The sequence below is a fragment of the Ovis aries genome, chromosome 10, assembly GCF_016772045.2.
Source record: "Ovis aries strain OAR_USU_Benz2616 breed Rambouillet chromosome 10, ARS-UI_Ramb_v3.0, whole genome shotgun sequence".
NCBI classification, from domain to species: Eukaryota; Metazoa; Chordata; class Mammalia; order Artiodactyla; family Bovidae; genus Ovis; species Ovis aries.
This window is the reverse complement of record NC_056063.1, coordinates 70977570-70993313: the sequence shown is the minus strand read 5'-3', so window position 1 is coordinate 70993313 and position 15744 is coordinate 70977570. Positions and strand designations below refer to the sequence as shown.

General features: G+C 42.4%; 1 protein-coding gene across 2 annotated transcripts in view; it reads right to left on the bottom strand.

Moving 5' to 3' along the window:
- Positions 1-15744, bottom strand: part of LOC106991387 (ATP-binding cassette sub-family C member 4-like) — a 589015-nt gene that overhangs the window by 485274 nt on the left and 87997 nt on the right. Inside the window, exons 20-21 of one of the 2 annotated variants that reach the window (XM_060394633.1) lie at positions 15170-15249; positions 10466-10616 (exon numbers count right to left, since the gene is read on the bottom strand). The exons of the other annotated variant lie outside the window; for it this stretch is intronic. Coding sequence (XP_060250616.1) covers positions 10466-10616; positions 15170-15249 — 231 coding nt within the window. The remainder of the gene's footprint in view (positions 1-10465; positions 10617-15169; positions 15250-15744) is intronic. 2 annotated transcript variants of the gene reach the window in all.

Below are 15744 nucleotides of genomic sequence, written 5' to 3'. Positions count from 1 at the left end.
TAATCAGTGGCATTGTAAAATTTAATTCCTCATTAGAGTCCTCACCACACTGAATTCTGATGAGCTCCATATGTGTTATCTTCACCTTATATGAGTAACCTAAGGGCTGGGATAGAGTCAGTACATCCCCCACCTTGGACCAGAGCCAGACACAGGACAGAGTGAGACAAGTAAGGGGAACAGACAGTTTGCCGTCTCCCCCATCCTAGGACTCTCCCTGCACCTGTGCCAGGAGTCTCTGTGAGTCATGGAACACCTGGTATTGCACCGCCCTTGTGTCCACAGGACCCAGCAAATGAGGAGTCCCTTAATGGTCTTGACTTCCACTCTGGAAACCTGATGAATGTTTTCATAACTGCCCTGCTGGATACCTGTCCTGGCATTTGAAGGGCACTGTGCCATGTGACACACATATCACTCTTTTAGAATCTGATAGTAGCCTTGGTGTCCATTCTATTTTGAATGACTTCACATGGGTTTGGGTTCTGGTGTCACATCACTGGTCATTTGTTTCCTGCCATCTTCTCTAAGAGCACACTGACCATGAGCACCAGAGTCAGGCTCCTGCCCATCAGGGAACAGGTGGGTTTCAGGCTGCTGGGCAGGGAGGATACGGTTCTCATTCCCCACAGTGAAGAAGGCTATTACTTGCTGTTGTCAGGGGCAGATAGTGAGTCTGTGACCTCTGTCTAGGATGAGTGATAACTTGTGATATATCAGCAGGAAATAATGATATCACTTTGTTACTTGTACATCTAAAGATGAGCTGATAGCAAAACCTAGGTGTTTAGAGGAAGTTAGGGTCAGTTATCTTACAGCTACTGAGATTTAAAAAAAAAAGAAAATGATAGGGAAAATAATCAAGGAAGAGAACTCCAAATTAGTTTCAGGGCCTGACTCTTAACATCCAAATGTCTGTCTGGGTGACAGGGCAGTTAGTACCAACAAGCACATAGGCATTAGAGTGGGGACGTGAGAGGGGCTGGGGTACAAATGCGCAAAGACACACAACCTGCCCTTGGGCTTATTGTCCCTGGTTCCACAAGCAAGGAAGGAACAGGCTCCCTCTATGAGACACGGGAGCTCAGAGAGGGTGGGAAGCCTGAGCTGGGGGCCAGCTGACCATCCACTCAGCCCCTGGGCTCTTTCCACCAGGAACATCTGACCAGAAACATTAACTGTGAGGAGTCCTCATCCATGATGTTGATTTAAGAAAAAGCCTCTGAACTGGGACAAGTTTTAACATTTTTCCTTTATACTTTACTCAGGCAAAGAGCTAAAAGTGATTTGGTGGTGCTTTTTTTTTTTTTTTTTTTTACTTTTAAAACTTTCTCTTTGTAAATAATTGTGTATTTACAGAAATTGCAAAGATAGTACAGAAATATCATATATTCTTAACCCAGTTTTCCTTCAGTGGTTATAATACAATGTCATACAAGGAAATTGACATTGGCATAATATATATGTATAGTTCTGTGCCATTTTATCATGTATGTAGATCCATCTAATACCCCACACAATCAAGATACAGAACGATTCCATCACCACAAAGGTCTCCCTTGTGCTTCCCTTGGTGGTGCTTTGGACCATCCAGTTATTCAGCTGTGTTCTCATGCCAGCATCCACACTGCTCTCTCCTCATTAAGTTGAGTAGCTTTTTATTTTAGTTTAATATAACTTTGCACTTATAAGAGCAACACAAACACCAACTGAGCTCATGCTCCAAATAAGAAAGGCTGGGAGCTCTGCGCAGGCCTTTTCTGCACCCCAGCAGTGTCCCAACCCACCCCCAGAACTCAGTCAGTCTGGACACTGGGTGCTCACAAGGATGACACAGGTGAATTCCAGGACCATCACCCTGTCAGGAGGATGCTGAGAATCCAGCTCCAGAGAGCAAGGAAAATTCACTAGAACCAGGCTCTCATTTCCAGAGCAAATGTTATGATGTCAACAGTATTCATCACAGACAAGGCTTTTGAAGAAGAAGTAATGTGTCTGTTTACTTAGGGAGAGTCCTACCTGCTTCCCTGTCAGAAGATCAAAGCTGCAGCTAATTATCTCCAGCAGGGAGGGAGGCAGTGTTGACTTTAGAAATCAGGTGTCAACTCAGCCTTGAACATCAGGAAACCAAACATCCTACCACTTTACCTCACTTCATGCCCAAGAGTTGCGGCGGGCCAGCAGGAATCTGGACCCATGAAAAAATATCCTGCTTCTTTCAAACCCCACTAGGGCTAAGCAGGATGCCAGAATGAATGAAATGGAGGGTCTGCAAAGAAAATTAACTAGTATGGGGTGGGGGGGGGGAATGTGATCTCAAGGCTCTGGTATTACACTGCCCAACACAACATCCTTTTCCCCACAAACACTGAGCTCACTATCCTGAAGCAGGCTATATAATAGTCATGCCATGACTCAGCAGTCACAGACACGTGTAACTTTACATTTCATGTGTCTGATGGCTACATTTTCCACAACTCTGAGGACACTTGGGAACACAATCCACAAGGACACCACATCTTCCCTGGCAGGATGAGGGCAGGGAACTGCATGCAAGGACCCTGGGCTGACAGCCTTCATGCAGGTATCATTCATCTTCTGTGAGACCTGCCTGATAGTTGTTGTTCATTCCCCAAGTTGTGTCTAACTCTTTGCGACCCCATAGACTACAGCATGCTAGGCTTCTTTGTCCTTCACTATCACCCTGAGTTTGCTCAAATTCATGTCCATTGAGTCAGTGATGCCATCCTAACATCTCATCCTCTGTAGCCCCTTTCTCTTCTTGCCATTAATCTTCCCCAGGACCAGGGTCTTTTCCAATGAATCAGCTCTTCGTATCAGGGGGCCAAAGTATTAGAGCTTCAGCATCAGTCCTTCAAATGAATATTCAGGGTTGATTTCCTTTAGAATTGACTGCTTTAATCTCCTAGCTAACTAAGGGACTCTCAAGAATCTTTTCCAGCACGTTTGAAAGCATCAATTCTTTAGCGTTCAGTCTTCTTTATGGTCCAACTTTCACATCTATATATGACTAATGGAAAAACCATAGCTTTGACTATGCAGACCTTTGTCTGCAAAGTGATGCAGTGCAGTGCTTAGTCAGTGAGTCATGTCTGACTCTTTGCAACTCCGTGGACTGTAGCCCAACAGGCTCCTCTGTCCATGGGGATTCTCCAGGCAAGAATGCTGTAATAGTTGCTATGCCCTCCTCCAGGAGATCTTCCTAATCCATAGGTTGAATCCAGGTCTACTGCACTTCAGGCCTATTGTTTACCATCTGAACCACCAGGGAAGCCAAAAGCAAAGCAATGTTTCTGCTTTTTAACACACTATCTCATTGTTCAGTCGCTCAGTCATATCCGCCTCTTTGCAACCCCGTGGACTGCAGCACACCACATTTCCCTGTCCTTCCCGATCTCCCAGAGTTTGCTCAAACTCATGTCCTTTGAGTTGGTGATACCTTCCAACTATCTCATCCTCTGCCATGACCCTCTCCACCTGCCTTCAATCTTTCCCAGCATTGGGGCCTTTTCTAATGAGTTGGCTCTTCACATCAGATGGCCAAAGTATTGGCGCTTCAGCTTCAGCATCAATCTTTCCAATGAGTATTTAGGATAGATTTCTTTTAAGATTGACTGCTTTGATCTTCTTGCAGTACACAGGACTCAGAAGAGTCTTCTCAAACACAACAGTTTAAAAGCATCAGTTCTCTGGCACTCAGCCTTCTTTATGGTATTACTCTCCCATCCATATATGACCACTGGAAAAACCATAGCTTTGATTAGATGGGCCTTTGTTGAAAAGTAATTTCTCTTCTTTCTAATATGCTGTCTGGTTTGTCATAGCTTTTCTTCCAAGGAGCAAGCATCTTTTAATTTCATAGCTACAGTCAACATCTGCAGTGATTGGAGCCCAAGAAGATAAAGTCCATCACTGTATTGATTGTTTCCCATCTATCTGCCATGAGTGATGGGACCAGGTGCCATGATCTTAGTTTTTCAAATGTTGAGTTTCAAAGCAACTTTTTCACTCTCCTCTTTCACCTTCATCAAGAGGCTCCTGAGTTTGTCTTCACTCTCTTTCATAAGAGTGGTGTCATCTGCATATATGAAGTTATTGATATTTCTCCTGACCACCTTGATTCCAGCTTGTGCTTCACCTAGTTTGGCATTTCACATGACATGCTCTGCTTATAAGTTAAATAAGCAGGGTGACAGTATACAGCCTTGACATACTCCTTTCCCAAGTTGGAACCAGTCTGCTGTTCTATGTCCAGTTCTAAGTGTTGCTGTCTGACCTGCATCCTGGTTTCTCAGGAGGCAGGTAAGGTAATCTAGTTTTCCTATCTCTTTAAGAATTTTCCACAGGTGTTGTGATCCACACAAAGTCTTTAGCACAGTCAATAAGGCAGAAGTAGATGTTTTTATGGAATTCTTTTTTTAATATATATGATCCAACGGATGTTGGCAATTTGATCTCTGGTTCCTCTGCCTTTTCTAAATCCAGCTTGAACATCTGGAATTTCTCAGTTCACATACTGTTGAAGCCTAGCTTGGAGAATTTTGAGCATTACTTTACTAGTGTGTGAGATGAGTGTAATTATGTGGTAGTTTGAACATTCTTTGGCATTGTCTTCCTTTGGGGCTGGAATGAAAACTGACCTATTCCAGTCCTGTGGCCTCTGCTGAGTTTTCTGAACTTGCTGGCATAGTGAGTATGGCACTTTCACAGCATCATCTTTTAGATTTGAAATGGCTCAGCTGGAATTTCATCACCTCCATTAGCTTTGTTCATAGTGATGCTTCATAAGGCCCATTTTACTTTTCAATCCAGAATGTCTGGCTCTAGGTGAGTGGTCAACTATCGTGGTTACCAAGGTTATCATGGTCATTAAGATCTTTTTTGTATACTTCTGTGTATTCTTGCCACCTCTTTTTAATATGTTCTGCTTCTGTTAGGCCCATACATTTTCTGTCCTTTATGTCCATCTTTGCATGAAACGTTCCCTTGGGACTCTAATTTCTTGAAGAGATCTCTAGTCTTTTGCATTCTATTGTTTTCCTCTATTTCTTTGCATTGTTCACTTAAAAAGGCTTTCTTATCTCTCCTTGCTGTTCTTTGGAATTCTGCATTCAAATGGGTATATCTTTCCTTTTCTCCTTGGCCTTTCACTGTTGTATTCAGTGTCCCTGATCCTGCAGCATGCCACTGCAGCATGTCTCCTGCCAGAGAATCCTGGACACTCATAGACAAATCTGGCTCAGTCTCTTGTAGGTCCTGGTGTGGACAAGGTTTTATTTGTGCCCTCCAAGGTCTGTTTCCCCAGTCCTGTGTATGTTCTGTAATCAAATCCCACTGGCCTTCAAAGTCAAACTCCCTGGGGATTCTCAGTCCCTTTGTCAAATCCTCAGGTTGGGATATCTGTTGTGGGCCCTAGAACTTTTGCAAGAGTGCAAAAACTTCTTTGGTATAATTGTTTTCCATTTTGTGGGTATCTCCTCGGTGGCCCTATGGTGGGGCTAATGGCAACCTCTTCCAAGGGGACTTACGTAACACATCATGCCTCTCAGGTCTGCTATAGCCCGAGCCCCTGTCCCTGTGGCAGGCCACTACCGACCCATGGTTCCATAGGAGACACTCAACACTCAAAGGCAGGTCTGGCTCGGTCTCTTGTTGGGGTCATTTCTCCCTTCCTTGGGTCCTGGTGCACACAAGGTTTTGTTTGCATCCTCTGAGTGTCTCTAGCAAGTATAAGGTTTGGTTCTAAACATGATTTCATTCCTCCTACAATCTTGTCTGGGCTTATCCTTTGCCTTTGGACATATGGTGTCTTTTTGGATGAGATCCAATGTTCTCCTGTCAATGGTTGCTCAGCAGCTAGTGGCAATTTTGGTCTTCTTACAAAAGATAAGCATATGTCCTTCTACTCTGTCATCTTGGGGAGATTGTCTAGGTTTGCCATACCTTTTCTTCCAAGGAGCAAGTATCTTTTAATTTTGTGGTTTCAGGCATCATCCACAGTGATTTTAGACCCCCAAAATATAAAATCAGTCACTGTTTCAACATTTTCCCCATCTATTTGCCATGAAGTGATGGGCCCAGATGCTATGATCTTAAGTCTTCAAATGTTTGAGTTTCAAGCCAGCTTTTCATTCTCCTCTATCACCTTCCTCAAGAGGCTCTTTACTTCCTCTTTGCTTTCTGCCATTAGAGTGGTATCATCTGCATATCTGAGGTTGTTGATATTTCTCCCAGCAATCTTGATTCCAGCTTGTGACTCATCCAGCCTGGCATTTTGTATGATGTACTCTGCATATAAGTTAAATAATCAGGGTGACAACATACAGCCTTGATGAACTCCTTTCCCAATTTTGAACCAGTCCTTTGTTCCACGCACAGTTCTGTTTCTTCTTGTCTTGCATACAGATTTCTCAGGAGACAGGTAAGGTGGTCTGGTATTCCCATCTCTTTCAGAATTTTTCTGAAACTGTGATCCATACAACCAAAGGCTTCCATGTAATCAATGAAGCAGAAATAGATGTTTTCCTGGAATTCCCTTGCTTTTTCTATGATCCAACAGATGTTGGCAATTTGATCTCTTGTTCCTCTGCCTTTTCTAAATTCAACTTGTACATCTGGGTAGTTCTGAGTTCATGTACTGTTTAAGCCAAACTTGAGGGATTTTGAGCATTACCTTGTTAGCATGTCAAACAAGTGCAATTGTACAGTAGCTTAAACATTCTTTGGCATTTCCTTTCTTTGGGATTGGAATGAAAACTGACCTTTTCCAGTCTTATGGCCACTGCTCAGCTTTCCAAATTTGTTGTTGTTTTGAGTATGGCACTTTAGCAGCATCTTTAGGATTTGAAATACCTCATTGGAATTTGATCATCTGCACTAGCTTTGTTTGTAGTAATACTTCCTAAGGCCCACTTGATTTCACACTCCAGGATGTCTAGCTCTAAGTGAGTTACCACAACAGCAGTTATTACTATGTTCTTATTTGCTCTTGTTCAAGGTTCTGTTATATTTGGTAGTGGCCAGCAAGTACTTTATAAGCATCAACTCAAGCAGTTCTCATGCAAATGCCAAAAACTGTGGGGTTAAGAGCACTCACTGCCCAAGATTATTTAAATGGACCCACCTAAGAAGTAGAGCAGGTGTGAGACCCAACTGTCTTATTCTCAAGTTTGTACATGCATGCTAAGACACTTCAGTCATGTCTGACTCTTTGCAACCCTGTGAACTGTAGCCTGCCAGGCTCCTCTGTCTATAAGGATTCTCCAGGGATGAATACTGGAGTAGGTTGCCATTCCCTCCTCCAGGGGATCTTCCTGCCCCAGGGATCGAACTTCCATCTCGTAAGTCTCCTGTGTTGGCAGGCAAGTTCTTGTGCTTTTATCACAGCTGCAGTGTCTCTGAGGGAGAATAATCAGGGTTAAGGATGCCCATGTGTGACTACATGCATTTTTCTCAAGACTTTATTTACGTTCAGAAAACACCCAGATCTTACTCAGCTAATATCTAACAACCTTTGCCATCACTGTACATCTTATTAAGCACCAGAGGTTGAACAGATTTCCTGGGAATTTGGTATGAGAACCCATTAAAACAGTAGACTTGAGGATCCATTGTCTGAATACACCTGACAAATGTGCTAACCCATTGCTAGCAATGTCTGTGGCAGATATTGCTAGCTGATCACAGCAGGCTTTCAGACAGAATTTGGATATGGCTTCATCATTCAAGCACTGCTAAATGCAAAGAGTTGGATAGACCATTAAAAATAAAATAATGCCATTTGCAGCAACATGGAAGGACATAGAGAGTGTCATACTGAATGAAGTCAGACAAAGAGGAAGACATATCATATGACATCTTTTATACGTGGAATCTAATAAGAAATGATACAAATGAACTTACTGAAAAAACAGAAATAGACTCAACACAGTTAGAGAATGAACATATGGTTGCTGGGGGCAAGAATGGGAAGAGGGGATAGTTAGGGAGTTTCAAATGGACATGTACTAACTGCTATATTTAAAATGGATAACAAACAAGGCCCTACTGTGTAGCACATGGACTATTAAGTGCAGCCTGGATGAGAAAGGAGTTTGGGGGATAATGGATACATGTGTACGTTTGGCTGAGTCCCTTCACTGTTTACCTGGAACCATCACAATGTTGTTTGTTAACTGGCTATACCGCAATACAAAATAAAAAGCTTAAAAACAAACAAACAAAAAAAAGTTGGCTAGAAAAAGGTAATCAAAAGCAATCCAGGTTTTATGCACTGCTCTGTGACTATTGTTATGCTCAGTTTTGCAAAAGTATACCCAATAAACCCATTATAATCAGCTGCATATTCATCATTAAGATGAAAATGTTAGCCTAAGCATCTAGAGGCAACTAGGCAGTAGGATCTGAAATTAAACCTCAGCACTTCAGTAGTCCTTCAGAGCACAAGGATGAAGCAGGTTTATGCCTTCTGGACACAGCAGTCAGGTGTCCTTCTTTTTGCTGGTGGCTCCAGAAGTGACCTTAAGATATATTATCAGTTACTATTTAGAGAAAACAGCAGTGTTATTATTTATGGCACAGACCCACCACCTAGAGAGGGAACACAAACAATTCTAATCAACTAGCCACCACATGTGGTTATCGGAGGTATGGAGGAGGGGGTTTCTGGATTGAATTTACTGTCTAACATTGTTGCAGCCTACTAGGGTACAAAAATATTCCAATATTCCACAGAGATGGGGCCAAAGTTCTCAGACTCTTCAGATGAAACACAGAAAATCCTATACTGCTTCTTCAAAAAAAATACCTCAGGAGGTTTTCTCTCCACTTCTGTATGGATGGGAAGCGGCTCTTTCCCCAGGCATAAAATCTCAGCCACATGTTCCTTCTGGGACAACTCCTCTTTGAATGTATCAGAGACCTGCTTTTCAACAAGACTGTTGAATGACTCCATTCATGTGCACCCTCAAACCATAAACCATCTGAAGCCTTGTCTACACAGAAGACTGGATGGAGCTCATCACTTCCTCTTCTGCCTCCCTAGGTGCTACCATCCTACCAAGTCACATCAACAGAATGTCACATACACCTGGACTCTACTGCTCTGCATCCCATTCAAATACCTCACAAGACCAGACCTCACAGGATTTCAGCTGGTTCTCCTGATGAGTGAAAATTTTCTACAGCTTTTATGAAATTGACGATTACTATCCTTTTTATAAATAATAAGTGCCTCTTAAGCATTTTTCATTATTAAAAACAGAACATAAAAATGCCACAATAAAAAACTCCTTTGACTGGATAAACTTAGATTTTTTTCCCACTTAGTAGATACAAAGAACTATAGGACTCAATATGCTTCTCTTCTTGGCTTGGTTTCTAGAAGGTTAAGTTGGTATTAATTTGCAATAATTATTCATGATTGAGGTCTATGATACAAATATATTCCTTATTTTTTAGCTATAGTTCTTATAACTTTTAAAATATATAACAATTATTTTGTTTTAATATTGATGAAGTATGTGCAATAATAATGAGATGAATCTAATTTTTTCATCATCTGTGATTGCTTGTTGAATAAAAGGACTAATCATAAAATGTGTTCCCATTATTCTATTCTTTTTTTGCCTGTGCTGTGTGGGATCTTTGTCCCCCAGTCAGGGATTGAAACTGTGTCCCCTGCAGTGGAAGCAGAGAGTCTTAACCACAGGATCACCCTGTTCCCCATTATTGTAAAAGTAGGAAATTGATTGGAGTAATAGAAGAAATGCCTACTGAACAGATTCCCCATCCTGTGTCCTCCTAGGGGAATATTTTTAGCATCATTTTTATGAGAAGTTTTGAGAAAGAGGGAATCACAATGTGGTATTACCCCAAATACTGGTGATGATAAAGAGGAAACCTGAAACTAACAGGACTTATCTTTTCCATACATTTAACAACTGCAGTTTACTTGAACACGTGAAAGAATGTATTATTCAAATATATCACTTCTGACATACATTTCATGATGTCTCCTTTCCTTTTCCTAATCTTTTCCTTTCCTTGTCACTTCTGGTAACTTTTAGGAGAAGAAAAATTCCCTACTTTCCTTCTACATTAGTTCCCACATGATAAGATATTTTATTTTTAAGAAATGTGTTTATAGAGTGGAATCTCTGTATTAGGAAGTAGGTCATGAACAAGACAGAAATGGTCCCTGTCCTCATCATGCTCACATTCATCCTGTTTGTGTTAAATGCAAAGCTGCAGCTGACCTGCTGTAGCTCCATTTGCCTTAAGGACCGCACTGACTCACAGTGGCCATCACATTCAATTACTTAATGTTAACTTAGTGAGAAGTTCCAGAAGACAGAATCTGTGGAATTTCAGGGGTCTGGTTACTTGCAGCATAAATGGAAACCAGCCTGCATTGCCTTCCCAACCTGAGAGTCCCAGTACTGACTTGTAGATTCCAGGCGTTTCACACCTCGTGATGTCCTTAAGAAATACCACCGGAGAACAAAGAAAATGATGCCAAGGGGAATCACAGGTATAGCAATCCAAGGAATTGCAGCCACCATCACACCCACCAAACCAATCACAAGTAGAAACATCTGAAATAGAGAAAATAGAAACAGAGGCCTCCTTACAAAGAATCCTTTCCAAAGATAAACTGTAATGGTTTGTTCTGTTAGGATTAAACTCCTTTCCTCAAAAGATCTGTTGAAACAGTAAGGAATGCTTTCCCATCCGAAAAAATAAAACTATAGGTGATCCTCGTGATGTTTATTGCATGAGACAAACACTATGATAAGAACTTTCTCAGTACTGTTGTTCATTGCTCAGTCATGTCCAACTCTTTGTGACCCCATGGACTGCAGCATGCAAGGCTTCCCTGTCTTTCACCATCTCCTGGAATTTGCTTAAACTCATGTCCATTGAGATGGTGATGCCACCCAACCATCTCATCCTCTGTCGCCCCCTTCTCCTGTCTTCAATCTTTCCCAGCATCAGGGTCTTTTCCAGAGAGTTAGTTCTTAATGTAAGGTGGCCAAAGTATTGTAGTTTCAGCTTCATCATAAGTCCTTCCAATGAATATTCAGGATTGATTTCTTTCAGGATTGACTGGTTGGATTTCCTTGTAGTCCAAGGAACTCTCAAGAGTCTTCTCCAACACCATAGTATGAAGCCATCAATTCTTTGGCACTCAGCCTTTTTTATTGTCCAGTTTTCACATTCCTACATGACTACTGGAAAAGCCATAGCTTTGACTACATGGACCTTTGTAGGCAAAGTAATGTCTCTGCTTTTTAATATGCTGTCTAGGTTTGTCATTGTTTTTCTTCCAAGGAGCAAGTGTTTTTTTTTTTTTTAATTTCATAGCTGTAGTCACTGTCCACAGTGATTTTGGAACACAAGAAAATAAAGTCTGTCACCATTTCAATTGTTTCCCCATCTATTTGCCATAAAGTGATAGGACAGGATGCCATAATCTTAGTTTTTTGACAGACCTCCCACAGTTAGGATCCCAAAGGCAGCAAGGGGAGAGTTTCTGGATGTGTTCCTCCCCTGGGGGACTGGAGGAGACCCTTGAAGGGAGGGCTTCATGCCTGATTCACCCCTGTACCTCAGGACCTCAAATCTATCCCGTTTGTTGAAGGGAAGGAGGGAGAGGGGGAAATACCCTCCCCAGCCCACATACACCTGACTCGGAAATTAAAAATCCAAACAACCAGCCATCTGTCCTCAGACCCGACATTCCAGATGGACCTCTCTCCTGCTTCAGTCAAACTCCTTCCAAGAGTAGCCTGCCTTTACCTCAACTCCTTCCATGCCTCCTGGATTTGCATCCCTTTGCAGTCTGGTTTCCTCCCATCTGAAGCCTGCCCCTCTGGTCACCATATACCTCCTGATTCCAAATCAACCGACAATTTTCTGTGGGCTCACCTTCTAATTTGCGTTGAACAAATCTGTCCTTCCTTGGTTCCCCAACCTACTTCCTCCTTTCTCCCTTGCTATCCAATGTGTGTCTCCTCTCTTTCCCTTCTCTCTGAATATCAAGGCTTGTTATCTTGGCCACTAAAAATGATTCCCTCTCTCTGGGCAACCTTGTCATCTTCATAGATTTAGCTACTACTTGCTCAGTGAAGAATATGCAGGCTCCATGCTCATCCCAGGTCTCTCCCTCAAACACCAGACTCTGGCAATGACCTGCAGGATGCCTCCACTTTCAATTTCAAGATAATTGAACTACAAGTGGCAGAGCTGGAATTGGAAATCAATAGGACTAGAATTTTCTCTCCTCATACTGAGACTGTATCCTAGTAAAATCAAGTAGCATCTATCTCTGTTCCTCTATAGGTGATGCAAAAATATGTAACGATTCTGATAATGACCACTAACTAACCATGTACCAAAATCACTGCAGATGGTGATTGCAGCCATGAAATTAAAAGATGCTTACTCCTTGGAAGAAAAGCTATGACCAACCTAGATAGCACATTCAAAAGCAGAGACATTACTTTGCCAACAAAGGTCCATCTGGTCAAGGCTATGGTTTTTCCAGTGGTCATGTATGGATGTGAGAGTTGGACAGTGTAGAAAGCTGAGTACCAAAGAATTGATGCTTTTGAACTGTGGTGTTGGAGAAGACTCTTGAGAGTCCCATGGACTGCAAGGAGATCCAACCAGTCCATTCTAAAGGAGATCAGTCCTGGGATTTCTTTGGAAGGAATGATGCTAAAGCTGAAACTCCAGTACTTTGGCCACCTCATGCGAAGAGTTGACTCATTGGAAAAGCCTCTGATGCTGGGAGGGATTGGGGGCAGGAGGAGAAGGGGACGACAGAGGATGAGATGGCTGGATGGCATCACCGACTCGATGGATGTGAGTTTGGGTGAACTCTGGGAGTTGGTGATGGACAGTGAGACCTGTCGTGCTGCGATTCATGGGGTTGCAAAGAGTCAGACACGACTGAGTGACTGAACTGAGCTGAACTGAAGCACATGCAGAAAACCCAACCTTGGCCTAGCTTGTCCTTAAGAAAGACACAGAGCTTTTCACAAAGTAATTCAAAGTAATTCACAGTCACTGTTAAAATGTAACCCTGTTTTTAGGAAAGAATTGTTACTGAGGATAAATTATGTAGTTAAACTCAGCAGGACACATTTATGAACTAAGTTTTCAGAAGAGGAAAAATAAAATAAAACAGACATCTCTGCAATAAAAGCACTCTGCCTCTGAGTCTCAGCTTAATTCACATTGGTAACACTGGAAGCCTTGCCCACAGGCTACACTGTCTGCAGTCAGATATTGACTGCTGCAATTCTGTGCTCAACTTTTGCTAATGCATTTCATTTCTAAAACTAACACTTGGATAGAAAAAGAAAATCCCCCACAGACTTAATCACAAAAAAAGTAGACAGAATTAAATAACAGGAGAAAACACTCCACATGAGCAACAATACTGAATGAAGAGATAAGAGCTGAGATGGCCCAACATCATTCTTTACAACCTCAAGTTCACAGATGAAACAGAGGCTGGATAGAAGGTATTCCTATAGGTCTCTCTCCCTCCCTCCCTCCCTCCCTCCCTCCCTCCCTCTCTCTCTCTCTCTCTCTCTCTCTCTTTTAAGAAACATTAAGGCAGAGCAATCAACTTGTGAAAAGAAAAACTGCCTACAAAAACAAAAGACATTTTCTGAGATGACGTTGATCCTGGAATTGAATTACTGGCTTAAAGCCTTCGTATCATCAATAACTGCTCTCTGTTGTACTTGTTGGACTTCCCAGGTGGTTCAGTGGTAAAGAATCTGCCTGCCAATGGAAAAGATGTGGGTTTGATCCTTTGGTTAGGAAGATCCCTTGGGCAAGGAAATAGCAACCCACTCAAGTATTCTTGCCTGAGAAATCCCATGGATGGAGGAGCCTGGCAGGCTACAGTCCATAGGGTCACAAAGGAGTTGGACACAACTTAGTAACTAAACAACATTGTCCTTTTTTTTTCTTTTTTTTTTTCCCCTTTCTTAAGGTCACCCTCCCTTCCACTGATCCCCTTATCCTGTTGGTACTGTGTTTTACAATAGCCTGGTTCTTAGTTTTCATTATCTCCCACTTTGCTGAGGGCTTTCACCAACTTTGTGCTATTAACCATATGGATGGGATCTGAAGCTGGTCGCTATACTCCCTAGGAAGGGCTACAGAGACTGCAGCAATGAACCACATCTGGACCTCAGATAGGAGCTAGTTCTAGCAAAGAATGTTTCCCTATCACACACACCAGAAGTTAGTTACCTTCCCCACTTAGACAGGACACACCACCCCACCCAGCTTTCAGCAAAGTGAGAACCCTGGTGAAGTGAAGTCGCTCAGTCATATCCAACTCTTTGCGACCCCATGGACTGTAGCCCACCATGCTCCTACATCCATGGGATTTTCCAGGCAAGAGTATTGGAGCGGGTTGCCATTTCCTTCTCCACATTGTTCTTGTTAAAGCATTAACTTCACCTTATTTTTACCACTCTTTTCTTTGTAAGTAACCACCCCTGGCTTTATCCAAATAAAATAGTGTAGTAAATATTTGTCCTCTGTGGTAACACAATGCATCATGCTCAATAGTGTCCAACTCTTTGCAACCCCATGGACTACAGCACATCAGGCTCCTCTCTCCATTAAAGTCTCCAGGCAAGAATACTGGAGTTGGTTGTTATTTCCTCCTCCAGGGGATCCTCCTGCCCCAGGAATCAAACCCACATCACTTGCATCTCCTGCACTGGCAGGCAAATTCTTTACCACTCAGCCACCTGGGAAGCCTGATACAATGCATAATTTAGTTAATCTAGGCTATCTTTCCATGAGAGGTGATTATTTCTTTAGTATGAAATGTGATCACAGTAAAGGGAATCCACACCAGACACATGGAAGGCAGAGGGAGAACCACTAACCCAGTATGTTGCTGCTTCAGAGGAACATTGACATGATCATGTAGCCACTCCTGCCCCAGGTGTTACTCATGTTAACTCAGCCTCCCTCTCTCTACAAACACGGCCTTTACTGAATATAACAGGACATATCACCAGGCTGAAAGTCCATCCTCAACCCCTGGGAGAAGGCCTTGAGAAACAGGCACTCTGCTATTCCCCAAACTCTGAGAGGATTGGTACATTACCTGGATGAAATCTTGAAATATCTGGGGCAGCAGTTCATCCATATGTCCAATGTCTTTGGAGAAACGATTTAAAATTCTTCCTGCAAGAAGAGGATATGAGGAATTACTCATTTCCTCAGATAGGAAACAATTCACAAACAAATCAAAACAGTATTTTTAAAGTACATGTATTTAGGGACTTTCCTCTTGGTACAGTGTGCGGAGGACACAGGTTCAATGCCTGATCCAGGAATATCCCACATGCCACAGAGGAACTAAGCCTGGACACCAAAACTACTGAAGCCCTTGTGCCTAAAGCCTGAGCTCCACAACAAGAGAACTCAACGCAATGAGAAGCCCAAGCACTGCCATGAAGAGCAGCCCTTGCTTGCTGTAACTAGAGAAAGTCCATGTGCAGCAACAAAGACCCAACGCAACTAAAAATAAATGAATAAATCAACCTTAAAAAAAAAGAATGACATGCATTAAATATTTAAAGTATTGGACTTCCCTGGTGGCTCAGTGGTAAAGAATCCACTTGTCAATGCAGGAGACATAGGAGATGTGAGCTCAATCCTTGGGTCATCAAGCTCCAC